At 38.4% G+C, this 27,196-nt stretch overlaps 1 protein-coding gene across 3 annotated transcripts in view; it reads right to left on the bottom strand.

Moving 5' to 3' along the window:
- Nucleotides 1-27,196, bottom strand: part of RNF180 (ring finger protein 180) — a 71,164-nt gene that overhangs the window by 31,616 nt on the left and 12,352 nt on the right. For all 3 annotated transcript variants that reach the window (XM_062612304.1, XM_062612305.1, XM_062612306.1), the window contains exons 3-4: nt 26,200-26,295; nt 21,727-22,650 (exon numbers count right to left, since the gene is read on the bottom strand). In XM_062612304.1, the coding sequence (XP_062468288.1) occupies nt 21,727-22,650; nt 26,200-26,295 (1,020 nt within the window). The remainder of the gene's footprint in view (nt 1-21,726; nt 22,651-26,199; nt 26,296-27,196) is intronic.

Here is a 27,196-nt window from a genome sequence, read left to right as displayed (position 1 = left end):
CAAGTATTTTTGATTTTCTATAAAACTTCTAATACCTTTCCAAAGATTTTCTTTTGAAAAGAGAAGAAAAAGTTGAAAAGAAAAAAAAAAATATTTAAGGTTAAGACTCTAGGAGTCATCAACAAAAACAAAAGAAGCAAGATATTTTTCTCCACCTGTGGTAAATATTACAATGAAAAATTAAAACAATAAACAACCAAAATACAAAAGTGTTTCAGATGTCTTCATTCAGTGATAGAGAAAAAAAAAAGGCCCTTTTTCTTCTTTACATGCAACCTTTGGAAACTAGCACTGAAATTTGATCCTCTGCTTTAAAAAAAAAAAAAAAATCCATGTGGATCTGCAGTAATAAAAGGCAATCCAACTGTTTTATATATTGTTCTTCTGACAAACAAAGTCTAGATGCTTGATTTGATTAATCTATCTTTCCTCAACTCTCATTTTGATGGTATTATATCAGAAATTATGGTTCTGTAATGGCAGCTGTCAGGAATAAGGACTACATTCTTCCCCTGGTATAGAGTCAGCCATATCCAAAGTCATCCAAAATGTGCAAAAGCTTGCTTTCCTCAAATTTATTCATTAGAAGCCTCAGACTGAAAGTGCTGAACATGGATGGCCTCAAAGGGGTCAGCTGTCAGTACACTGATACATAAATAAATCCTCTTTCCAGATACTTCATTTAAGCTACTGCTATTCAAATCTTTTCTGTCTGATAAACAGAGCAGAAATTATTGCTTATTTTTTTTCCTTTCACAGAGAGAAAACTGCATTCACTGAAAAAGCATTACAATACTCAAGACTTTATTTTATGCAAGACATGAATTTTCTGTGTTGTATAAGCAGCATGTTGCATCGTACTTGATTTTCCTCAGAAGTTATTTATGAAGACAGTAAGGCCATTTTAAATTTTAGGGTGGCAACATTTCTCAAGAGCCTTTTACAAAAGCACTGAGAAGTCTGAATAATGATTTCTGAAGATTTCTATCTTTTCTCCCTGCTATAGGGTAACACTGCAGTGTTTCCTTCTAGTGAAGTCTCTCACAAAGCTTCCCAGAAACCAAGTATGAAAATCTCTTCCCCCCTCTCACCCTCCATAAGTGAGTTTAAAGCTTTTCTTTGGAATGACAGGATGCTGAAATAGGAAGACTGAGATGAACATCTGCTATTTCACATTTCTCTGCCTGGATTATAAAAGTAAGATGCAACTCTTAAGGTTTGTAATATCCTCACCAACAGAAAGATTTAAGAATTACTCTGCTACGGTCTGTAAGTAACTAAAAATAGCATTATTAGCAAACGAAAGCAAACTCAAAGTAATTGGTAACTGTAAGAAAAAACATATCAATAAAAAAAATCTCAGGCCATTTACTCCTGTCCACCACTTCTCAAACAGCATTCCCTTTGCAATAACTTACTGAAAACATAAATCTTACAGAAGGTCCAGACTGTCCACAAATTAAAGCTTTCTGAATGTTAAGCAGCAGACTGATGACAAGATCTTTTGACAAGCCCTGCCAGCTGTCCCTTCTCTTGTACAGAAACCTCTTCACCTAGCAATGGGCTAGGCATGATATGTGGTACTTCTTTAGCTGGCATGAAGTTGTTATACAGAGTTTTATTTATATAACACATGCTACCCTGATAATTCTTATGCCTTGAGTTTATGTTTAAAGAACATGTTGCTACAATACTAGACTTTTGGATTAAAAAAAGTCAAAATAATAGCAATGTTAGGTTTTCTTTCCTAGTTGCTTTGCTGATGAAATTTTCTTAGCAAGGGAAAAAGCACTTGACTGCACATGGACAGGAATTCAATTCAAATTTCTCTCATTTTGTTTAAAGGGACTATAACCCTGTGGATGACATAGAAGTGGCAGAAAAAGTTTTGCAAAGAATGAGCCGGATGAGGACATAAGAAAACCTTTCTTTTGGCCAGCATTTTAACTGGCAATATTTAGGAGGCAGACTTAGACTTACCTTTGCTTTGAACTTCCCAACTAGAAGGAAGTGCAGCAGGAGGGCCAGGAGACCTCCTTGGATGGATAAGGAGCTACTGAGGAAAATTCAAATAAAAAAAGAGGCTTATAATAAGTGGAAGCAAGGACAGGCGGCCTGGGAAGACTACAGGGATGTTGTCCGGGAAGCTAGGGAACAGGTTAGGAAAGCCAAGGCCCAGTTAGAATTAAACTTGGCTAGGGATATTAAAGATAATAGGAAGGGATTCTACAGGTACATAGCAAATAAAAAACAGACCAGGGAGAATGTAGGCCCCCTCAGGAAGCTCTCAGGAGAACTGGCTACACAGGATTTGGAGAAGGTTGAGGTTCTGAATGACTTCTTTGCCTCAGTCTTCACTGGCAAAGGCTCTGACTGCAGCACCCAAGTCTTGGAAGGTAGATGGAGGGACTGTGAGAATGAAGACCTCGGGCCCACTGCAGGAGAGGATCTGGTTCAAGACCTTCTTAAAAATCTGAACATGCACAAGTCCATGGGACCTGATGAGATCCAACCGTGGGTCCTGAAGGAGCTGGCGAATGAAGTTGCTAAGCCACTGGCCATCATATTTGAGAAATCATGGCAGTCAGGTGAAGTTCCCAATGACTGCAAAAAGGGAAATATAACCCCCATTTTCAAGAAGAGGAAAATGGATGACCCAGGGAATTACAGACCAGTCAGTCTCACCTCTGTGCCTGGCAAAATCTTGGAGCAGATTCTCCCGGAAGGCATGCTAAGGCACATGAAAATCAACAAGGTGCTTGGTGACAGCCAGCATGGCTTCACTAAGGGGAAATCCTGCCTGACCAATTTGGTGGCCTTCTATGATGGGGCTACAGAACTGATGGACGGGGTAGAGCAGCTGACGTCATCTACCTGGACTTGTGTAAAGTATTCGACACTGTCCCACACAACATCCTTGTCTCTGAATTGGAGAGACATCAATTTGATGGATGGACCACTCGGTGGATAAAGAACTGGCTGGATGGCCTCACGCAAAGAGTTGTGGTCAATGGCTCAATGTCCGGCTGGAGACCAGTAACGAGTGGTGTCCCTCTCTCAGGGATCTGTGCTGGGACTGGTCTTGTTTAACCATACCAAGTGCAAGGTCCTACACCTGGGTCAGAGCAATCCCAGGCACAGCTACAGGTTGGGCAGGGAAGAGATTCAGAGAAGCCCTGCAGAGAAGGACTGCAACACTGGGGGTGTTGCTCAATGAGAAAATGAACATGAGCCAGCTTCAGTGTGCGCTCACAGCCCAGAAAGCCAAACATATCCTGGGCTGCATTAAAAGGAGCATGACCAGCAGGTCAAAGGAGGTGATCCTGCCCCTCTACTCTGCTCTCGTGAGACCTCACCTGGAGTACTGGGTGCAGTTCTGGTGTCCTCAACATAAAAAGGACATGGAACTGTTGGAACAAGTCCAGAGAAGGGCCACGAGGATGATCAGGGGACTGGAGCACCTCCTGTATGAAGACAGGCTGAGGAAGTTGGGGCTGTTCAGCCTGGAGAAGAGAAGGTTGCGTGGAGACCTCATAGCAGCCTTCCAGTATCTGAAGGGGGCCTATAGGGATGCTGGAGTTCATTAGGGACTGTAGTGACAGGACAAGGGGTAACGGGTTAAAACTTAAACAGGGGAAGTTTAGATTGAATATAAGGAGGAAATTCCTTCCTGTTAGGGTGGTGAGGCACTGGAATAGGTTGCCCAGAGAGGTTGTGAATGCTCCATCCCTGGCAGTGCTCAAGACCAGGTTGGATGAGGCCTTGGGTGATATGGTTTAGTGTGGGGGTTGGAACTCGATGATCTAAAGGTCCTTTCCAACCCTAACCATTCTATGATTCTATGATTCTATCTTGGACAGCAGTCTTCCAGAGGAAGCTCCAATGCCAGTTACTAAACTGTAGTCCACTGTTTTTGATGTTAGTTTCACACTTGCCAATATCCAGAAAATCTCTTTGTGTTCCCATTTTCACCTACGAATTATTCTTTAGAAAAAAATATCTTGGCAAGCACAAAATGTGCTTCAAACCTTGTGAATTCATTGTACTGTAAAAGAAACTTTATTACAGTATTTCATATTGCATCAGGTCCAGAAACTGAAGCTACTCCAACATATTCTGCTGTAATTGAAGAACTCCAATTTCTTGGTAATTTTTATGTGGTGAGTACTTTTAATCTGTGTTCATCTTCAAATAGAGATCCAACTAAATTTCTTCCTTCCCATTTTGCTTACATGTACAAATAAACAAAATGATAACTCCTCACAAAAAGAAGAAAAATACTTTGGTAAATAGAATCATAGAATGGTTTGGGCAGGAATGCCTCACATTAGACCACGTCACCCAAGAATGTCCAACCTGAAAAGTCCCTCCCCAGCATCCCTGTAGGCCCCCTTCAGATATAGATTTTCCTCAACTCTCTCAGCTGTCTTCATACAGGAGGTGCTCCAGCCTGCACAGCTCCTTGCAGTCCTCCTCTGGACTTGTTCGAACAGTTCCATGTCTTTTTTATGTTGAGGACAGTAGAACTGCACACAATACTCCAAGTGGGGTCTCATGAAAGCACAGTAGAGGGGCAGGATCACCTCCTTCGACCTCTTGGTTATGCTTCTTTTGATGGTTGAGTTTCTCCCTCTGACCCTAACCCACAAGCTCTCTGTTGGCCCACCTCCCATCCCCAGGCAGAGTTCCATACAGTCCAGCCAGTCATTGACATAAATAGCTACACCCCCTCCCCATCTGCCCAGCCTTTCCTAAAGAGCCTATAACCTTCCATTCCAACGCTCCAGTCATAGAAGCCATGCCACCACATTTCTGTGATGCCAGTGTTGTCACACCGTCTAGACGTGCACACATCTTATTCGTCTTATTTATTCCCCTTACTATTGGCAAACACTATAGCAGCATCTGAGCCGATCTCCGAATAAAGCTAACTCATTGGCTGGAGCGGCTGAAGTAGCTCTTTCTACATCCTGAGGTCTGCGCCGGAGCCTCCCCCTTCATCAGCTCCGCCTGGGTGCCGACGATGACACCGCCGGGGCAGCCAGCGCAGAGCTGCCAGAGCGGGACCCAGCCCCGCCGTGTGCGCTCCCCGTCCCGCCTGCTCCCCTGCCTCTTCGCCTGCTCCGTTCGCCGTGGTCCCCGGGCGGCGGTCACCCTCTATGAGTCAGCGGCTGAGTCAGCAGCACTGCCGGCTCCCGAGCAAGGCCTGAGGAGGCCTTGGGACTGCCCCCGGTGGCTCTGGCAGTTCACAGATGAGGCTGGTGGACGCTGTGTCTTCGCAACGCTCCGGTGCTGAAGGCGCCTCTCGGGAGCTGCTCACCTCGGCAAGTCAATCAAATGATAGTGAATAATAAAAGATCACCTATGAAAAGGTTAGAAAAACCTCAGTGGACAAATTAAGCCTTAAAATAGCAGCAATCTCTATAAATTTATGTAGAAATCTCCATCAGTTTTTTCTGAAGCTGTCATTGAGGTTGTTTAGCTCAGACTGCTCAGTGTTCAGGGGATCACTTACTGGTCTCCCTAAGACTTATGGAAAATTATGGTCAACTAGAGCATGGCTGGAACACAATTTTCTAATTAAGAATAAAGAAAGCAACAAATGGTCAAGCACAGCTGTAGTGTCTGGACATCAACAAATGCTAAAAAAAGGATAAGAAGGAAACACACATAATTTTATCATTCCAACAAAATACAGCTGATAAAAAATAACAAAATTTGAAAACAATGCTTATACTTCTGCCTGCAACACTGAGCACACTGAAACAGAGAATTAAATAATTTTGATATTCAATTAACCAATTAGCCAGTATTTGAGGAATTCACTAGTCAAACAGAATCAGTAGTCAAATAAAGACTAAGATAAAAAAATAATGGAATAATGGAAAAAGCTTCACACAGGGTTTTTTTTTTGATTTTGTTGTTGTTGTTACTGAAGTTACATGGAATATGCTGCTTCAGTCAAGCAATACTTTTTAGGCTCAATAAAAAAAAAAATCAAACTCAGATGCTAAGACAACCTCTTACAGGAAGAATCCACTTCAATTCAACATTTTCATAGTTACAAAGAAGAGACAATGTCTATTGGGATTCTTTACTAATTCCAAAAGCTTGCTGGGCCCTATCTTTCAGGACCCAAGAGGATATGAAAAAAAAAAAGTTAATAGGACAGAATTAATTTCTTTTAATGAAAACCTGAAATACAACATAGAATGAGACTGCAGTAAACAAAAAAAATTAATTCCACCAAATATACATATATTTATAAAATGCAAAAAATTGTCTGTAATTACAATACATTTTTAAGTGATTGTACTTTTAGCACTTCGGTAAACAATAGCATGAAACCTATGTCCCATTAAATTCACCTGGACAGGTCTAGGATTTTGTGCTGCAGAATTACATGCCTAGTTTATTTTAGCAGTATAGCATGTATTCATTTATAACTACTACACAGAGAAGTTATATTTACAAATGTGCAGGTTGTAGCTAATAATTTCTTATATAAACAGAGACACGGAGTAAGTCTGAGCAGTTATTTATCTTTCAACAAAAGTAACATTACCATAAAATATTACTTGTGATAACTCAGATGCAGGCAAGATTCTTGTTTAAGAGTTAAAATTTTTCATAAAGTAGTCCAGGAAAAAAAGCCCCAACCTTACACATGATCATCTTCTCACATTTAAATGTATCTTCAGCTTTTGAATTTATCTTAGCACTAGTACACCTTATCTGGAAAGCTTAAATGCTCCTACAGCAAACCCGCTATACACATTCATTAGAAGTCTCAAGATACCTGGATTTACAGAAGTCAATACACTGCCCTATACTTCACCCATTTGACTGAACTTAGGTATAATATTCAGACCTGGCAACGGTAGCCAACATAGAAAACAATTAATCATCAGTAGACAAAGCATCTCAAAAATATCACTGCTGACAGCCTGAAAGTCTTTGTAAGACTCTTCTACCCTAAGAATGTAAAAAAGAGAAATTTGGAAATTTGTAAAAATATAAACAAAATTGGAACACGCAGCTTTTTCGTTTGAAGACCAGTTCAAAATGCACACAAGGAGAAAAGTAAAATCGGATTCAAAATGAGCTGAAAATTATTCTGATATCAGAATATATGCCCTCTTTTTGAAAAATTCAATAGACTGCTAATACTGCACACTACTATCAACATGTCAGTAAAAGATGATTTTCTTTTTAATTATTTGTACTGACATAAAGAATACTAAAACCCTGCTTTGCACCTAGTAAAACAGCAGGGGGAAGAAAGGAGAAACTATCAAAATAATCTTACTAGACTTTGGCAGAGGACATATCTCACACAGCGGCATACCACATAATTCAGGACTCTCAAGTGAGGTCTTGGAAGCTTTCTGATGTTAGCTACTAATTTTAATTTCCTTAATGTGGGCAGCATCCTATGTCCCAGTTCATCAGAACGAAAAAAGTCTTTTATAATGAGGAAACAGGCAAAACCAAAAGACCCAATACAGTGAAGCACATGAAGCAAACCAATGCCATTTAGTTTGATTGTGCTGGGTTGGTTGCCTCCTTAATATAAGTTTGTAGATGACAAACTGTGTTTGGTTTTAGATGTATTATTTATGTCATTTCTTCAGGCAAAAGCAGGGGATGTTTGGAGCAACAAAGCTCGCTTTTATATTGTTCAAAGACAAGCCTACCTTAAAAAGAATAAAACCTCCTAGGCTACATATTTTCATTTTATGGGTTTCACTGTATATTCGAGGAGGGCTAGGACGTTTAGTCTTAAAGGATGCAAGCTGAAGCCCTCAAGCAGAAGATCCCACATCAAGCCTTTGTGAAGGGTAGAAACAGCACAAAGAGTGCACAGAAAAAATCCAAATCCTCTAGCACCCGACATTTTGTTACTAAAAAGTTCTTAGCCCTCATTCTGCAGATAAACCTTCATAAGTTATAAAATTTAACTGGTTCAGTCAACCTGAAAGAAAAATGCAGTGATGCGAACTCTGCCCTTCTTAAGCCTGAGTGCAGTCTTAGCTCTGAAGTCCATCACTGTCAACTAGTCACTTAACCATGGATCATTTAGTGGATATACAGGGTATGAAATGGCAATGAAACCGACTCAGCTGGAAACTGGAGATGCTGCTGGAAAGAATATGCTAAGAAAAGCATGAAGATGTGTAAACAACCAGCAATGAGAGAAATAAGAAAATTTCTTCATAGTAGTACGTTATGTGGCTGTGCTTTGCATCTGTGGCCAAAACAGTGCTGATAACAGACTACTGTTTGGTCTATTGCTGAACAGTGCTTGCACAGTGTTAATGCTTCCTTTACTCCTGACACAGCAAGTAGTCTGGGGGTGGGCTTGAGGCTGGGAGCGGATATAGTTGAGACAGCTGTGCTACACTATAGGATGTCACACTCAGCAATAAATTCTCAGGGAGATGAGGGGGAAGGTGGGAGGTTTGTGGTTATCACATTTTTCTGTGCAAGCAACCATTACTTGTTGCAACTGTGCAAGCAACTGTGGCCCTGATTCCCAGGAAGCAGCTGGACGTCTGCCTGTTTACAGGAAGGAGTGAATAAATACCTATTTTGCTTTGCTTGCGCACATAGCTTTTACTTTCCCTATTAAACTGTCACTATCTCAATCCATAAGTCTTCTTGCCTTCCTCCCGTCATCCCCCAAAGCTGCAAAAGACTGGATGGGTGTTTGGCTGCTGGCTGAGGTCAGCCCACCACAGCCCTGAAGGTACTGAGCAGATATTGCTAAATAAGTGATTAACTGTTCTTCCAAAGACTGTATCTTTTCAGGAATAAGGAGGCATAGAGATCACAACATAATTTTATTTAAAATAGGAAAAAGAAAATAATTAAACAAAACCCAAGCTACCTGTTGCACAACTGTGGAGGCTAATTACACAAAGAATATGAGAAAGCATTATAAATTTTGCTCTGTGTACTGAAGTAAATAATCTACACAGTTTTTAATAGTTCTTCAGCCTGCAATCACAGTGCATTCACACTGCTCCTTACATTACTGTATGTGAACTTTTGAGTTTCAACAGGTATTTTTTAAATGCCGGAAGAGACCAATTCCTATTAAGTGCTTTAAAATATTATTTAAAAAGATCTTGTAATTAGCCCAAACCTATAATAAAATGTAATAAAATCCAGTTAGAGTTTACTACTATAATTTTTATACAAAACACATTATATAAGCCTCCCTCAGTGCAGTTCTTAATTCAGTAGCATAACCATCCACCTTTAAAAACAATAAGGACATTGATCTGCTCAAGTGAGCCCAGAGGAGGCCACGAAGATGATCATAGGTCTGGAACCCTAGGAAGACACGCTGAGCACTGGGCTTGTTCAGCCTGGAGAAGGGAAGGCTCCAGGGAGATCTTCCAGTCTCCACAGTCCTTTATACTCCAGAGCAGCCTAACAGTACCTAAAGGGGGGGTGGGGTACAAGAAAGCTGGAGAGGGACTTTTAATAAGGGCAGGTAGTGACAGGACTAGAGGGAATGGCTTTAAACTGGAAGAGGGTACATATGCAGACTAAATATTAGGAAGAACTTGTTACCGTGATGGTGGCGAGACACTGGAATAGGGCGCCCAGAGAAGCTGTGGGTGCCCCATCCCTGGAAGTGTTCAAGGACAGGCTGGATGAAGCTTTGAGCAAACTGGTCACAGTCTGAGGTGTCCCTGCCTGTGGCAGTGAGGTTGGAACTAGATGATCTTTAAGGTACCTTCCAACCCAAACTATTCCATGATTCTATGAAATGATGCCGTATCTTACACAAGTGCTTAGAAGCAATGCATTTGAATTAGTCACTTAACCATGGTGACTAATTCACCATTATGCCAGAATTAGCTTACAGGTAGGGGAACAGACACTATCCAAGAACACTTAACAAAAAAAAAAATTTTTTTTTTTTCAGCAGAAGCTGTGCTATATGGCAAAGGGAATAATGACGCATCTTTCTTTTTACAGCTTCAAGTTTTGCATCCCAAATACTATTCTGTATGCTTGGGCCATACTCTTATTAGACAAGCAATAGCTACTCATAGTTTCATGCTGTAAAATCACCACCCTGGTGTGCTGTATCATATATAGCCACTTTGACCTAACAAAGCAGACATCCAAGACCTTATTATATCTTCAGACTGCAGGGCACCATCTGGGGCTCTGACCCAGCACCAAGTGATTTGCAAGATGGACACAACTAGTATGTTCTGGGGGGAGGGAGCTCTATGCAGAGTGACAAGAACAGGGTCACCAGGCTTCAGGTCAGGGGATGATTCCTTGGCCCTCTTTCAGCAATTAAAAATGTACCCAGTATGCCTATGTGCCTGACATAGATCTATTTGAACTAGTGCAGGGTGGAAATATGATCTGCAGTGGCTAAAAGACCTTATAATAACAAAAAACAGAATCAAAAGACTCTCTGGATCGCTGAGCCCAGTATTCTAAAATTACGAGTAGTAAGACAGGAGTTCCACTGACTGCTTTCTCCACAGCCACAGATCCTAAAGCCCATTCCAGCATCCTGAAATAATTTTTTTTATTTGTACTGAAAGGAGAAAGCAAAAATGAGAACCTAGTAAACTAAAAGGAAGGAAATCAATGGCAGATAATATTGGGAAACTATGAATTTGTCCAGATGTCTGTACTAAACACCTGCCTTCACCAGTTCGATCTGTCTGAAAAAATTTCTTCCTGGCTAGTCATTAGGTTACTGCAAAGATGACCTATCAATGCAGAATCTGAGAAATGAATATCAAAGCATTTGGCCTACCTGTAGGAGGAGTAAATTTCCACTAACTGGTGACTTTCTGAGTATGTGTTCTACAAACAAAAACTCAAATCCAATGGTATATTAAAAAAAACCAACAAAAAAAAACCAAACAAAAAAGCCCTTTCCTACCTCTGCTAGGGTCCTTTTCTTTGAAAAGTACGGACCTCAGACATTACCTTTGGCAAAAGGTTTCTTTATGACCTTGCTTTTATCTTTCACAAAAGAACATCTACTTTTCTGTGTTTGCAAGAGAAGCATGTAATCTGACAGTCTGAATGATACACTTTCATAGGTCTATATTTTTAAAATTACAACCTTCCAGAAGTTTGAGGTACACATGCTACAAAAATAAGATGCTGGTATTTTATTTTTCTCCTTACACTCATTTACAGAACACATACCACCATTCAGCTCTTACCTTGTACCAAACGAGATTACAGGTTAAGATCCTGAACTTTATAATGGAAAAAACCTGCAACTATTGATTTCATGAAATGTGTACACATTATAATTATATAGATGCATAATAATTTATATATGGTAATCTACTATAGTTCCTTGCAATAGAGCTGGAATTGTTTTCAGAATCCAAGGGTTAATATGATTCTTGAAATAACTATAATCTAATTTATTTAAATTAAAAAGGGGAACAATTTTTATAAGTTCTTGAGATACTTTGGTCAAAAATCAAGAGAAGTTGTGAGAGAACACAACAATTACCTCGGCTCTCCCAGGCTTAAGCACTCCTGTTTTAGCATAGCAAGCCAAATGTATGTTACTAACAGAAACTGTTTCTAGACAGTTACTAAAATGTGTGTATCTGTTTTACCCACCTTGATAAAGGTTATTTGCCACTTACTTAAAGCTTCAAACAAAACTTATTTCAAAGCAATCTGCAACAGTTATTCAGCAAACAGCTCATCTTTTAAAACTTGAAATCTATTAACTGAACTTCTGCCTTTTAAGTAGTTTTGATTTTTATAAGACTCTTCACAGAATTTTCCTTTGTCAAGTATGTATTTTTAGTTTCAGATAATGCTCTGTTTTCAAGCACACTGATTTATACATACTCAACATTAAATATTCTCTAATATCTTTAAAATGCAAATACCACAGTAATAAGCATCTATCATATTTTGTAACTAATAAAGACTATTTAACCTGCCAAATTAAATTAATAATTCAGACTGCTCCATAATACCACTATCAATCCAGCAGCTTTTAACCCAACTGAGAAAATTACTTCATAAGATTATTATCTTTCAAATCAGAGATGACTTTGGATTTCCACCAGGCATATATTTACATATACACATACATATCTATATACATATATAGATATATAGAATCTTACAATTGGGTAAGATGGTCATGTAAGAAAACAAGAACACCCCAAATACACTGCAAAACAAGCATATCATTGCTTGTTAAAATTAACTTTTTGTAACACTGTAATGTTGGAAATACCTTGTGAAAAATCACTGGCCACTGTCTGCTAACATTCTGATACAGACTAATCCTGCATTCTGTGTGAGCAACTACCTGTTTCTGGGATGTCTCTTCACATTGTGATTAACTGTCATCAGTTCAAAGACAACTGCTTCTTTGCACAGCCATCTATATCTAGCAGGTCTCCTAGACAGATCCAGAATCACATTAAAGCTGATATTATGCTTTCAGCATCAGTTAGATAAATGAGCAGCCTAGCCACTTTACTCATTGTGAAGAAATAAATTTAGCATATCAGAGATACTTCTGCACGATAAATCCAGAAATAGGAGTGTATGGTGAAGACACCTGAGTGACCCTGCCTGGATTCATGTTGATTCATGCAGAAGAAGCTCACGGTCCTGCATCATGCTCTTTCTTGATGGTGTAAACTGCAGGATCAGCTTGTGTGTAGCTCTTAGTGCATTCCACTTATTGTCCTGTGATGATGGAGATGACAGCAAAGGAACTCGGAACACTTGCAAAATTCAGCTTGCTCCCCAAGACAGGCTTATTGGACACAAGTTCAGCACTGGCCAGGAGAGGTCCAAAATGATTAATGTGTAACAACTGAAGTGCCTTTTCAGCATGATTGAAGAATCCATTTTACTTGGGTTTTTCATAAACTCCATCTCTTGAAATACCCCAGAATTTCTAGTGCTCCAGATAAAGTACCTGTATGGTGTAGTTCTTTAGTTCAGCTGATATTCATCTCTCTTGTTGGCTGTTCTTACCGAACATTTCATTACTGAAAGTAAACTGCATGCCCTTGAGACAGGGATTATTGAATTACCTATGGTGAAAAGCATCTAACACTTCTGAACTTCTCTGAAACAAATAAAGATGCTAGAATAATGTATCTCCTAAATCTTTCATTGAAAATGCTGCATATCACTTCTACAGAAAAACTGCACACTAAAAACGTTGCTTACAAACCAAACTGTTAAGTATGAATTTAGCAATATTGAAAATAAATGGCATAACAGTTTTTATGGGTAACTCTTACAGTTCCTATGCTCTTAAGCATCATCACTGTGTATATCTGTTTACTAAGTTCTGTAAAGGCAGAAAAAAAAGGAGGATTTTTCCTTCTTGGTGTTCAAGGCCAGGTTGGGCAGGGCTTTGAGCTACCTGTTCTAGTGGAAGATGTACCTGCCCACAGCAGAGGGCTTGGAACTAGATGGTCTTTGAAGTCCCTTACAATCACCCATGTCCAGTCAGGCCACAGCACAAAAGTAAGGAGCCAAACATGAGAGTGAAAATCTGCCTTTCCTAGAACCAGCTGAGGGCTAACTTCAACCTCACAGTGTATCTTCAAACTTTGGTCATCCAGTATTATCAGCACACAGTTCATCCAGCACAATTACTGGGTAGGATATTCCTATTATTTGGTTTTGCAATACTGGGTGGAAATTAAAAATGCCACATAGTTTGCACTGAACTTTTGCCATATGATACCATGCCTGTTTTTTAACACAAGAATATGCTGAGTGCCTTGTGGAAAAATGGCTGTCAAAAACTAGATGAGCAAGCTTTTCTTAGTGCCTAAGAAGTGCTCTGTAAAGACCACTGTGAAATACATTTCATTTCAGAAGTGGAATATACAGCTGGAACAGATGTCTCACATTACCCATTTAGAATTAGACAAATATATATTTGTAATAATATCTCTTACAAACTTCTTTGCATAAATAGTATCACATAGCTACTGAAGCTGATCTTAATTAAATAAGAGTCAGTAGATGCTTCTTTCCATGGTACTGGTCTGCTGCTGAAAAAGTATTCCTTCTCAAAAAAACCCCACAGCCCTAAATGAGGTAATTTGTATAGCAGCATGAAAATGCCATAGAGCCAAAATACAGACTATAATGCAAAGCAACATACCATTGTATGTGCTAGGTTAGAATAAGTAATGATCTAAGTATAGATTATTAAATATATTAAATATGTAAGGCTACAAAATTTCCAAAGCAGATACAGAAGTCCATCTTAAAAATTCATGAAGATAAAAGACAGATCAGTTTTTATATTCACATTACAGAGTCAGGGTATAAATACAGTGCGACTATGTACTAGCCCTCAACTTAATTCCATTCACAGCAAATCAGTTTCAGGTAATATCTCATACATTTATTTCCACTGACAATAACTACACTGTTACAGCCATCATAAGAAACATCCATCAAGTGAAGATGATTTGCTGATAAGAAACAGTATGACTGCAAACAGAACACTAACATCAGCACATTTTCTAGGAGCATTGTTAGAATATGAAACTAATAATTAGCAAAAATACTAAGTATAAAGCCCTCCTTTCATGTTACAGCTCAGCTGACCTATCAGCTAACACTTTTTCACCTCCAACTGCACAGTTCCAACTATACTCTTTTGCTGGCTGCAACAACCTGCTGACCCAGCATGAGCTGATGTGTCAGAAGAATCACTAGAGAACTCTAGTTTTTGCCTTTTTTTTTTTTTTTTCCTTCTCTGAATTGGAGCACTGTGTAATCAGATGAGACAAGAGAAGCAGACACTTGTGGCGAGAATTGTATGCGGATTCCTTTTCACCCACTATAACATGAAACGACTGCCCACATTGCCTACTCACACTACCATTTACAGTAAAAGATAATTAAATACTGGTGTATTTTGGCACTGCCATGTGTTTCTGACTGTGATGATACTGTGAACAAACAACTGTGTAAACTGCCCAGAAAGTCATTCATAAAACCACATTGCAATAGTGTATCACTGGTGTGATGAGTCAAGTACCTTCCCTGCTGATGTTCCCTGGCAAAAGCATAATTCCTGAAAAGTTCTAGTTCAGTCACAAATCCACCATTCCAGTCCACCATTCTGACAGGCCAGCATTCTTCAGACAGCCTAAACAAAGTCGCTAACAGGAGCCCTGTGGAAGGGCACATGATTCAGGATAGTACAAGTATCATACTTTTTGCTGTCTTGTGCCAAAAATCTACCTTGGTTAGTAAGCTAGTCACAAGAACCATCCTGTAAAGTAGTAGATACCTTGAATTGCTAGTGAGCTTCCACAAGCTCCAGTGAGCTTCTTCCCATAGAAGATGCATCTTGCACTAGCAGGCTCTAAATCAGGAAAGGTGAGCTGTTTGCATCAATGAGTTTGCTGTTCAGCACAGGTTTTTGCTGAAACACAATTTTGACAAAGCACTGTGGTTTTTTGACTACATTTGACACTAAAGACAAAAATTTCATAAAACCAAAAAAGTTCAACATTATTTTGCTCTACACTAAAGAGGAGGTTCCTTAGAGAAATTCTCAAGATCATAGGAATATACAGAGGATGTTCTTGGATAAACCACAGAAATGGCCGCTATTTGCTTTTTACTAACAAGTCTTAACTTTCCTCTTTTTTAGAAACATAGAGCAAAGTGAGTAAAGATGCTCTCCATTCTGAGTTTCACATACCCTCACATGTTCCTGGCCTCTTTCTTAAACATCCAAATATAAGTGTGAATTGAGAGTCACTACTCTTTGTATTTTCTACTTCTTAGATTTCACTTATGTGTATGTAAGAAGTTCATGCCTCTGTTCTGCCTCACCCCACTTCCCTTTATAGTCCAGCTTCAAAACAAGGAAGAGTAGAAGCAGGGAAAATACATGCCTTTGCACTCCAGCTCCACTACCTTTTCTTCTTCTTCCACCTCCAACTGCAGTCCTATCCAACAGAACAGGAGGCATGACAAGAGACAGCTGAAGAAAAGACACCCTTATTTCCTCTCCTTTCTTAGGCTAAGCGGTCTCACTCTTGGACTCAAGATTCAGAGTTTGTCAGTGAACTTCCAGCTAGCTCTGTGCCAGCTCTCTTCCCTCTCCATGTACTAACGACCCCTTACAAACCAGTATCTGGGGCACAAAGGAGTGCAGAAGGTGACATGTGAGTTACATTCACACATAGTTTACTAGTTGAGGGTTCATAAGCAGATGTGTCAATACCTCTGTCACTAAAATGTACCATTTTAGTGCACATTTCATACATCATCTAATGACTAGGAAAATACTGACAAACATCTTTTTATGTTGTCTGATTTGAGATGTAAGAACTGTTTTCTTCCACTGTGCTCAATATCCATCCCACTTTCTGCCTGATTTTCATAAAGAATTACATGGGTAATTGAACTCTACCTGCAAGAAATGATAATAAAAAGCATACTACATGCAAATATACAGCAAGTCCATTTTCACAAAACATGCACACCCATATCTGAAAAATGACAGAACACTGATGGAAGACAAGTAGGAAAAAACCCTGCCTGAAAGCACATTGAACGTAAGATGATGAGAAAATGCACATTAGACTTCAAAACAGCAATCACATTTGTCCAAAGCCTCCTGATATGGTACCACCTATAGTGCACAGAAAGGCAAAAAGAGACAAACTGCTGCCAAGAGCACAGAGAGATTAGGTAGAGAAACTTACATAAACAAATCCTATAAATCTCATCTAACCAGATCACTGAATTTGTTGAGATTCAAAATGATGAACAAAATCTGTGTTAGAAGCAAGAAAAAAACGTATCTTTGTAGCTGAAGGTGGTATAGATAGTGGTATAGATAAAGTGAAACAGAATTCATATAATGTACTGGTAGAGCCAGAATTCAGTAAGATCTTCCACTGCTTCCCAAGACAGGTTTTACAGAAGTTCAATCTAGAGCACATGCAGACAAGGCTGGGAGCCCATTTCAGCACTCTGGCTGAACAATCACCTACTACTATGGCTCTCCATTAAGAAGTGAGATTATATTTTACTAATAGTGGATCAACTTAATCCCAGGAGATCCTCACCACATTCTGTCCCCACTGTGATGGGTTGCATATTGTACTTTTCAGCATATGTCTCCAAAATTCAGTACTGCTCATACATCAGTATAAAAATAGTTTCAGTATACTAGTCAATGCTACATCTACAATTAAGCCAAAGGGAGCTGGGATACTTTTAGAACAAAAGAAATGCAAAAGGCAGACATCCACACAGTGGTTAATACCATTCTAAATATGGTTATATTCCATAGATTAAGTTTTCAATCCAGAAAGATTCATCTTGTAGTAATTCTGATGCATTATTTAAATCCTCCTAAACCAGCTTACTATTAGAAACCAGACTGGTCTGTTGTGCTGTGCTGCAGAGGGAAACACCATATTGCCACAGCAACTACAAAAATGGTGTTCTGCTTTTCAGTTTAGTAGTTCCCTATAGAAGACATTGGATCATCCAGAAAAAAATCTCCTGTTCAGTGTTTTTTCTAATGCACAAAACCAAAATTGAGTTTGCTAATACCAAAATCAGTGTTTCTCTTTACTGTACTCATAGAATCATAGAATAGTTAGGGTTGGAAAGGACCTTAAGATCATCTAGTTCCAACCCCCCTGCCGTGGGCAGGGACACCTTATGCTAAATCATATCACCCAAGGCCTCGTCCAACCTGGTCTTGAACACTGCCAGGGATGGAGCATTCACAACCTCCCTGGGCAACCCATTCCAGTGCCTCACCACCATAACAGGAAAAAATTTCCTCCTTATATCCAATCTAACCTTCCCCTGTTTAAGTTTTAACCCATTACCCCTTGTCCTATCACCACAGTCTCTAATGAAGAGTCCCTCCCCAGCATCCCTATAGGCCCCCTTCAGATACTGGAAGGCTGCTATGAGCTCTCCACGCAGCCTTCTCTTCTCCAGGCTGAACAGCCCTAACTTCCTCAGCCTGTCTTCATACAGGAGGTGCTCCAGTCCCCTGATCATCCTCGTGACCCTCCTCTGGACTTGTTCCAACAGTTCCATGTCCTTTTTATGCTGAGAACACCAGAACTGCACACAATACTCCAGGTGAGGTCTCACAAGAGCAGAGTAGAGGGGCAGGATCACCTCCTTTGACCTGCTGGTCACACTCCTTTTGATGCAGCCCAGGATACGGTTGGCTTTCTGGGCTGTGAGCGCACACTGAAGCCGGCTCATGCTCATTTTCTCACTAAGCAACACCCCCAGTGGTGCAGTCCTTCTCTGCAGGGCTGCTCTGAATCTCTTCTCTGCCCAACCTGTAGCTGTGCCTGGGATTGCTCCGACCCAGGTGTAGGACCTTGATTTATTTCTTTAAGTGCTCATAACACCAAACATTTGACTACACACTTCTACTAGTCATACAAAATTGATTAGTAAAAGTAGTGAAAGCTCTCCTCAATTTGTACATAGAAGAAAATGAGATGTACAAAATATGAAAATAAGATCACTTAAAATATTTCAACAAAAGATAAAGATTTGATTAACCTTTTGGATTAAACTGTTGGATTTCTTTTAAAAAGACTATGGTGAGGAAACCTTACTTAATGGCATTTTCTAAAGTGTGAGATCACTACTCAACTAGAATGTTTCTTTTCTTCATGTTCACTATGTCCATTTTCTTGTTCATGCTCCAGTCTCCAGTGTCTAGAAACAACACATCAAATCTAATGCTCAAATGAAAGGTGAAATGATTTTAGTTAGAAAATGGACTGCAAATTACTAATAACATGAAGTGATATATTTCTAGCATCTTCACAAAAAGATGATATATACTTCAAAGGAAATTTAAAAAGAAAAAACCTTCATACATTCCATCCCCATAATTCTACATTCTATTAAATGTGAAGCATGTTTTTAGCCAAGTCATCTATAAAGGAAACCTTTCCCTTCTGATGTGTAATTGTTTTAATTTAGGTGCTGATAAAAAGCACTAGGGAAGAACATGATATCAGAAAAAGCACTGTACAAATAAAAACTTCGCAATAGCTGGCTTTAAAAAAAAATTACGTTGCTACAGCTTTCCAGCCATAAGGATGTTAGATCAAAACCAGAAAACTTTTGTTTTATTTAACATATTGGTATAAGTTTGTACTTTGGATACACAAAAGATGTTCATATGCCAAGAGATTGCCAACTTCTTCATCTATGGATACTATCTTTCATTTAATTCTGAACTGCACTTACCATAAAACACCTCTTCAGGACTTTGCATACTATACATAATAATTTATTTCAGTAATTTGTTACTTTACTTTGGCTATTTCCTACTAAAATAACTCATTATTCATCAACTTGAGAAACAGTAAGTTCTTATGAAAGCTATGCTGTTTGTGTGACTTCTCTTTTTATGCATAGAGTGACTTCTACTGTTCAGCAACTGCCTCTAATTTTACTCTAAAAAAAAAACTGCCTCTAAAATACTTGAAAAAATTTAAAGAAAAAATTCTTTTCAGATAGCATTATTTTCTCCAAATACAGACATGAGGAAAAATAAATGCTTAGAAACTGGATACTGTAAAATTTAAAGGGGGTTCACGGATGAGAAACATTCCCAGATTGACCACTACAACGCATGAAGAAACAGTTCCTAAAAAAAAAAAAAATGGAGAGCTTTAATTCTCCCAGTTGTCAGGAATTCCTTTTTTCCTCAAAAAAAAAAAAAAGGAAATAAAAAATTGAGGCACCAAGCCCTGAACTCTACTTACATCTCCATGCATGCAAGCAGCACTCAATTTACCTCAGTTTATATGTATTCAAGAGAGTTTAGTACCATGAAAACCAACTAGGCATATAAAACTTACTCAAATTCTTGACCCTGAGTCAGTAACAATTTGTAGAAGGACTATAAACCTGGGGCACAAAATCCTATAAAATTTATAAAAATGCATTCTCTTCTTATATAAAGTCTCACCTCAAACTCTCTCCTTGTGCATCTGATGTGGTCCTTGTCATAATACATAGTAAATGCCATAAATACGAAATTATTCTTGTATTGTTGTTCATACAATTGTTGAACTTTGATTTTTATCTGCCGTAAGTCATCTTATGTAACTGCAACTTAGTCTGCTCTTCACTCTGTCTATGTAATAAGAATCCACACTGGAATTCTGGCATGCACACCACTGCAACCTGCCTCCATAAACAGGTCATTGTCTTAGCTGCGGACAGCACGCCTCATAAACTGTGACAATCCAGGTTCTCTGTGGGCTTCTAGAAAAATTGTAATAGTTTCCAATACTAACAGACTATACAAGAAAAGCACGCAGTATTTCTATAATTATAGGCTGTTCATAAATATTTTCTTGGAATAGTAATCAATATAACCCTGGAACAGAAGCAAGAGAGATCTTTCACAAAATTATTACAAGCTCCAGGTATTAGCAAACAATGCAAACATAAACCAAGATATATACAAAAAGGAATTTATAACATAAATGCTTCATCTTCTTGGCTATGGCAACAGTAACAAGAATCATTATTAGTACTTGCAATTCTTAGGTGTAAGTAGTTATTAGCATACCCTAGCAATATACCATAAATCTAAAAAAAAAACATAAACACAAACGGTTGCGCACACACACACATAAAATGCAAGCATCCAGCTCAGGCAGTAAGAGCTTTCCGTTGTGGACCAGAAAGCAGAAGCTTGGGTCCCTCTGCTGTTAGCAGGCTAGCTCAGTCCCGCTCTTCACCACAGACACTGCATCAGGATAGGCCTCTGGAGACAACTGCAGATCAGAGGCTTATCGCTCCTACCTTAAAATGCAAGGTTTATATACTTCAGCTCAGCAATAGAGTGCATTCTGCCACAATACAACATTTATGGGCGTTTTGGCTTATTGCAAGACAGAAAAAACGCCTGACAGATGAAAGTTACCACATTACAAAATGAACTTAAGAGTCACAGCCTATGCATTTACAAAGAAATTGCAAATTCTGAACAAGCCTGTTCTCTTGGACTGCCTCCTGAAAAGCTTTATTTAAACATAAAAATGAGATGTACAGCGCCTTTAACAGAAAGAGCTTAGAAGAGATTCACCTCACATTAGGGTTCTGCTACACTGAAGTACTTCTCAAAAGAGCCCTTAAATTAAATACTTTGCATTGTCATTTATCAAAAGTCTTTCACTCCACCCACTGAGAGGTTTATACTTTATTTTCTTTACTATCTGACTGCTTAAGACTATGTGGGAAGTATGCTGGAAATGATGGTTACACAGTAGCACAGATCAGCTTCCTATTTTAAGTACTGCTGTAACAAAGCATGCATTTTTACAGGAGGGTTGTGAGAACACTGAAGAAAAAGGACTGCAAGCGGATTAAACACTGAATAAACTTTAACCTATTATTTTCCACTTTAAATTTATTATTACATCACAAACCAATAAGAAGGCCCATAGTAACTAGTTATATCTACCCACCAAGCTTTGATTTTACACAGAAAAAAACCATACTGGTTTGAATTAGAAAAACTACATCTAGGAAGATGTAATAAATCCTTGTCTATAGGACACGACTCTAGGCAGTACCATGCTAAGCTGTATTAAGGGACAGCATAAAAAAAAAAATCATAAATGCAAGGCTAAGTTTGCAAAAAAAGTATCATAATTACTTTTAAACACCTACTTGCTTCTGTAGCCACCGTTCCCTCCGTCTTTGTTTTCTTCTCAAGCTTTTCAAATTGTTTCTTTCTCTCTTACTCAGCCTTTGGTTGAAGGAAATACTTGTAGGCTGCAGGAAATCAACAGGTGTGATGTACTGTTCCTCTTCCACAGCACTTGTAGGTGAAGGAAGATTCATCACAAAAGGTGACCCATCAGCAATGGCATTTCCAGAAGATTGTCCAGGAGCTTCAAAATCACACTCACTCTCTGTTTCTTTATGTAGTAATGTGGTAAAGGAAGTAACTTGAAACCTTTTTTGTAATTTGTCAGCACTGGAACTAGACAGGTCCTTCAAAGGATGAACATCTTTCCTACTGGACTCTAACTGCAAGCCACTTTGTGGGTAAACAGGTGGATTTTTGTTTTGGCTATGGTAAATTGTTTCATATAATGCAGGTGACAAAACAAGCCTCTCTCTGATACTTAAATCAAAACTATGTGATCTTCTGTGAAAAGGTTTTACAGTCCATGCATCATTCATAGGATAGAAAGCAGAAATACTTCTCTTTTGATTTAAAGGAAATGTTTTACTTCTCTCAAAACTGGGAGCTCTCACTTCTAGACAAAGGGCTTCTGTTAATCTGCCAGTACTATTATTATTCCTGGCCATGCACAAAAGCCCTTGATTTTTGATTTCCAAACTTGCAGTTACCACTTCATGGCAGGTATCCTTGCTAAAGCCAGAGTGAATTTTGAGGAGAGGCAAGTGCTTCCCTGGTGATTTTGCCAATTTAACGGAGAAAGCTGGCTGATAGTCAGTCCGACTTTTGCAGAAGTGTATATTTACTAACTGTCCACATGAACATTTTTTGTTGCAAACAAAGTTAAAGCCCCCTAAGCGCGCTTCACAGAATGGGCAGTGCAGTTTTCCAATTGTCCATTGTGCCTATTGGTAAGAAAAAAAAATACATCAGAAACATTCATGGCAAATAAATCATTAAGAAATCATTACTAGAGTTACTCTGCTCCATTAATAAAGGGTTTACTCTGGTTTTCAAACATAACAAATGAAACTTCACAGCAGAAAGCAAATCCACCATAAATATGTTTAGGTCAAAACTCTGCTTGCTGCAGTGATAACTTACCCTAAGAACTCTAGAACACACATTTCAAAATGTAAGGGTTTTGAAATATGTTTTAAAGTTGTCCATAGATAGAATAACGCTGCAATACTAATGAAAACATTAGCTCCTTTAAAGCAGTAAAATCAATTTACCATGTTAATCTGGAACTGGCAAGCACAGTTTCTCAGCTGAGTTTTCTGAATGCTGATACATTTCTTGCATACTAAGTACAGTGGAAGGAGTTTTCTTACAAAAAGAATACAGCTTTTTGCTTTGTTTACAAAAGCTTGAAATGGCACTTGCATTTTGTTGTATGTATTCTTACAACATAATCTGTGTACAAATCCTACACCAAATCCTTAATACACTATCTATAAGGAGACAGTTATTTTCATTATTTGTTACTTTATGAATTTTATTTCAATCTTAAAGGCACTTTTCAAAAGAAAATATGTATCAAAGATCTATAAACTCCTACATATTAGCACAGTTATTACTATTTTCAGTAAACATATTCATCTCTCACAGAAACTTTTTTGAGGATTAAAGTTATGCAAGTGTTTGTAGGATCAAAGCCTGTATGAGGAACAACATTATTAACTCCAGTCACATATTATTCAATAGTGTGCCTAAAGTGGGGCTAAGACATGAATACAGAAGCTCCACATTTCCAGTTAAAGCATTGCTTTCAGTTGCAGATGTCTTTCAAGGTAGTTTGAGAAGATGATCCTATGACTGATGCTTGTCTGATAGAAAGCTTCAGAAAGTTTCAGTAAAACCAATTTTGCAGTTTCAGAAAAAAAAACTGACAAGCTTGTGCAGAAAAAACGTTATTTTTCATATGCAATGCTACAAAAAGTTCTGAAAACACTTCTTTGAGGAACATACTCCTGCCTTGTGGGTTAATACTGCAAAACATGGCAAAGCTTCAGAGATGTGCCTTTCACTGCACTTACAAGATTCTGTTTAAATCTTGGTATGTTTTTAACCTAAAGAAAAAAATACCTCGGCTGACATATGTCCAAAGGCTTTCAAATCCCTGAAAATTCCTTGAACATGCACAGTCACACTCAGTTTAGAAGGCTGACCAATCTATGCATATGCCATTTCCAAAGAAGAATTAAGATGGTTCACAGATTTACTGTAAGTCTCCTACGCTCCATATCCAGGTGTCATGGGATAGGCACTAAAATTCAGAGAAAGCCCTCTCTAGTGCTACTAATGTGTCTTTCTGGCACTCAGGCATTATGGAACAGAAACCTGGATCTCCAAATGGAGAGGAAGAGTGATTCATGAAGGTTTGGGAAGAAAACTAGAAGTCTGGCAAAACTGGGAATTCAATAGATGGTAGGAAGAAAAAGGACATCTTTAGGTCGTATGTGCAGAGAAACTGGGAGATGAGGTGCAGTACAAGGGAGTCCAGGACTGATTTAGCATGAGTTTGGCAATGGACTGATAAAGCATTGACTCAGTAAAAGAAGTAACAGCCTACTACTGGAGGAGGTGGTAGGGGGAAAATCAGCAAGATATGAAAAGGAGCTGAGGGTACACAGATTTACTGATGGACTGCATAAAGAGGAAAAACTGAGACAGGTTAGCCAGAGAAGCTCATACAAGTGAAGAGCGATGAGAAAAAGAAAATGTAGGCAAATAAAGGTCACTAGCGTCACTACCCAAATATTTGTGATTATTGAAGGTTATCTATACTAATATGTGCATGAAACCAAATGAGACTGGTTAAGAACAGGGACAGATGGCAAAAAAGAACTGGCTGGGAAACAGTGGGTTTTTACAGCCTGCAAATAGACTGCGCTTATGTAAAATGATTAGCCTTTGATTCAGGAGTCATAAGAGAGAAAATAACACATGATCACTAAATTATTCAGAGCCAGGAGATCTGGGGATAAGTCAGAATTGTTTAAAAAACCCACATGTTTGTCCATAAACCCACAGGACTTACAGAGAAGTCAGAAGTGAATGAGGCAAGAGTTCCCAGGATATTAAAGCACAAAATGAACACTAAGATATTGAAGATATCCACAGAGAATTGCATTCTCTGCCTCTGCCACCAGCGGAGCACTGCTCCTCTGCAGTCTTGAGCAATTAAGCTTTTCCTGACCAGTCTACATGTTCTGTATTTCCCCAGACTCCGACCTGACCCTCTAGGCTTTCAAAATCAGAAGGCTGGCCATTTACAGCTAAAGGTGAAAAGAACAGTATTACTATCAATATTGAATCCAGTATTAGTGAAACAATAAAACATGCTATACTGTAAAAACCTCCATTCCTATGATCAGGCAGTCAAGATGAGGCAGTTTTGTAAAGTGAGGAAATACTTCATCACTCCTAATTTTCACACACCCCACCAAGATTAAAGTTTGTGAAACAGATAACGCTATTCTGTCATGCACTGTTGAAGAGATGAGTAATTTTAAAATTAATTAATGTTTAACAAAATAAAACAGACAGCAATACAATAAGGAAAGATGAAACAAATTTTCCTGATTTTTGAATGCTTAGGTTTACAATCATGTTTTTTTCTTTCACAATTTCAGGGTACATTTGCTTAAACTTAAGTTATCTGCAATATAATAAAACTTAGACACTGAAGTTTAAGCAGAATGCAGGTATCATTTCTCTCAAAAATCAAAGATTCATCAGAGAAAAACTGTAGGGCAAAGGAAAAGCACTGTTTCTGCTTATTATTATCTATTCAACAATATTAACTTGTAGACTTACACCAAAGAAAATACTTAATTCAAGCAACAGTACAACGGGAAAGTTGTGGGATGGTTTGTCATTTCAAACAGGGAGTTAAAACTCAAAAGCAGTGACACTGGCTTGTCATCAGACCTTTGAATTTGCTTTCTATTGATGTTACAAAATAACACATTAAATATAAAAGACTTCACATCATATTCCAGCAACAGCAATCTTAACAAACTGCCAGTGCAGTTTTATGGAGAAACATGCTTCTTACTCTCGCTGTCAACATATATGCCAGTACTGCAAGATACGATGAACAAGACAAACCAAAACCCAAAGCCTAGATAATAATATAATTTTAAGCACTGGAACTGTTGCAGAGATGCCTGCAACAGTTGTTTGGACAAACTGAAATACATTCATTTATAAATGGGCAGGAACAGAATTTATCACTTGTAGGTTTTGTGCCTACGTAAAAAAAAAACCAACATGTAAGATCAAAAAAAAGCCTGTCTAAATGGTAATGACAGAAGTTACCAAGAGCCCCCTCAGTTAGAGGGTCTCTATAAAACATGTGGACCTTGGAAGAAAAGTGCCCTTGAAATTTATTTCTCTTACTTATTTCACATTTGGGATTATAAAGAGGCAAGTAAAAAATTATCTACCTTTTCAATGACACATTTCACCCACTCTGGAATTGCTTCTAAGTTCACGTGCCATACATTGCAAGGCTCCTGTGCAGCAGATGAAGGTTGAGATGTCTGTTAAAAAAAAGAATTATTCTACTGATATTCAACATTTATTCAAGCATTTTTTTTTTGTCTAAATATACCCAGGAGTCAGCTTCCCAAATTCAGTAAATATTAACAAATGACAGAACTCAAAGATGTTGGTACATTCCGTAAGCTAAAAATCAGGTAATGTTGTCAATATTTCTCTATTTCTGAATCTAAGGATACTGGACAGACTTCACTGTGGAGATGGAGGCATTTGGACGTGGTTTTGTTTTATTTACAAGAAAGTATGCAACTTATGATCTCCCAAGTATATTCAGAAATTTATTTCAGAAGCACTATCAGCTGGCACAATTTTCCAATAAAGAAAGGAGAATTTAAGTTCTAGTTTAAAGACTGTTTTCAGCATCACACAACTATGACAAAAATATTTTTAATTATTTTTCTAATGCTTGTTAGAGTAACTAGCAGAGAAATCAGAGACTCTTAGTAGCTTTTGATTTTTTACTGCGATGATGTGACTAACTGAAAACAAAATCTTAAGAACTGTAGCATTTCATTAATTGATCCTAAAATAAAAACAAATACCTAACTAACTGCTTTTTAGCACAGAAGTGATACAACTATAATTAAATCTTTTAATATGATTTAGAATGTCAGTAAAGTTATAAAGATGGCTAAAAAGACAAGAAAACTCTGGTGAGAAGGTCTTAAAACCTGTTAAAATTTATGAATATGGAAAATCACTGACTCCTATGTTATGAAACTCATAGGAATAAAACCTCATTATGCTAAAAATTGAAAGTGGGGCTATACACAGAAGACAGACGCTTTTAGAAATTCTCCAAGTAATGACAGCAGACAGATCTGTTTGCCATGTCTATGTTACCACCTTCCTTCTGTCTTTGGACAGTACCTGTACTTCAGC

Source organism: Pezoporus occidentalis, unplaced genomic scaffold (genome assembly GCF_034315485.1).
Source record: "Pezoporus occidentalis ecotype Australia unplaced genomic scaffold, CSIRO_AGI_Poc_V1 ctg16, whole genome shotgun sequence".
Classification (NCBI taxonomy): domain Eukaryota; kingdom Metazoa; phylum Chordata; class Aves; order Psittaciformes; family Psittacidae; genus Pezoporus; species Pezoporus occidentalis.
The sequence above is the reverse complement of the archived record's forward strand: the minus strand, read 5'-3'. Positions and strand labels throughout refer to the sequence as shown.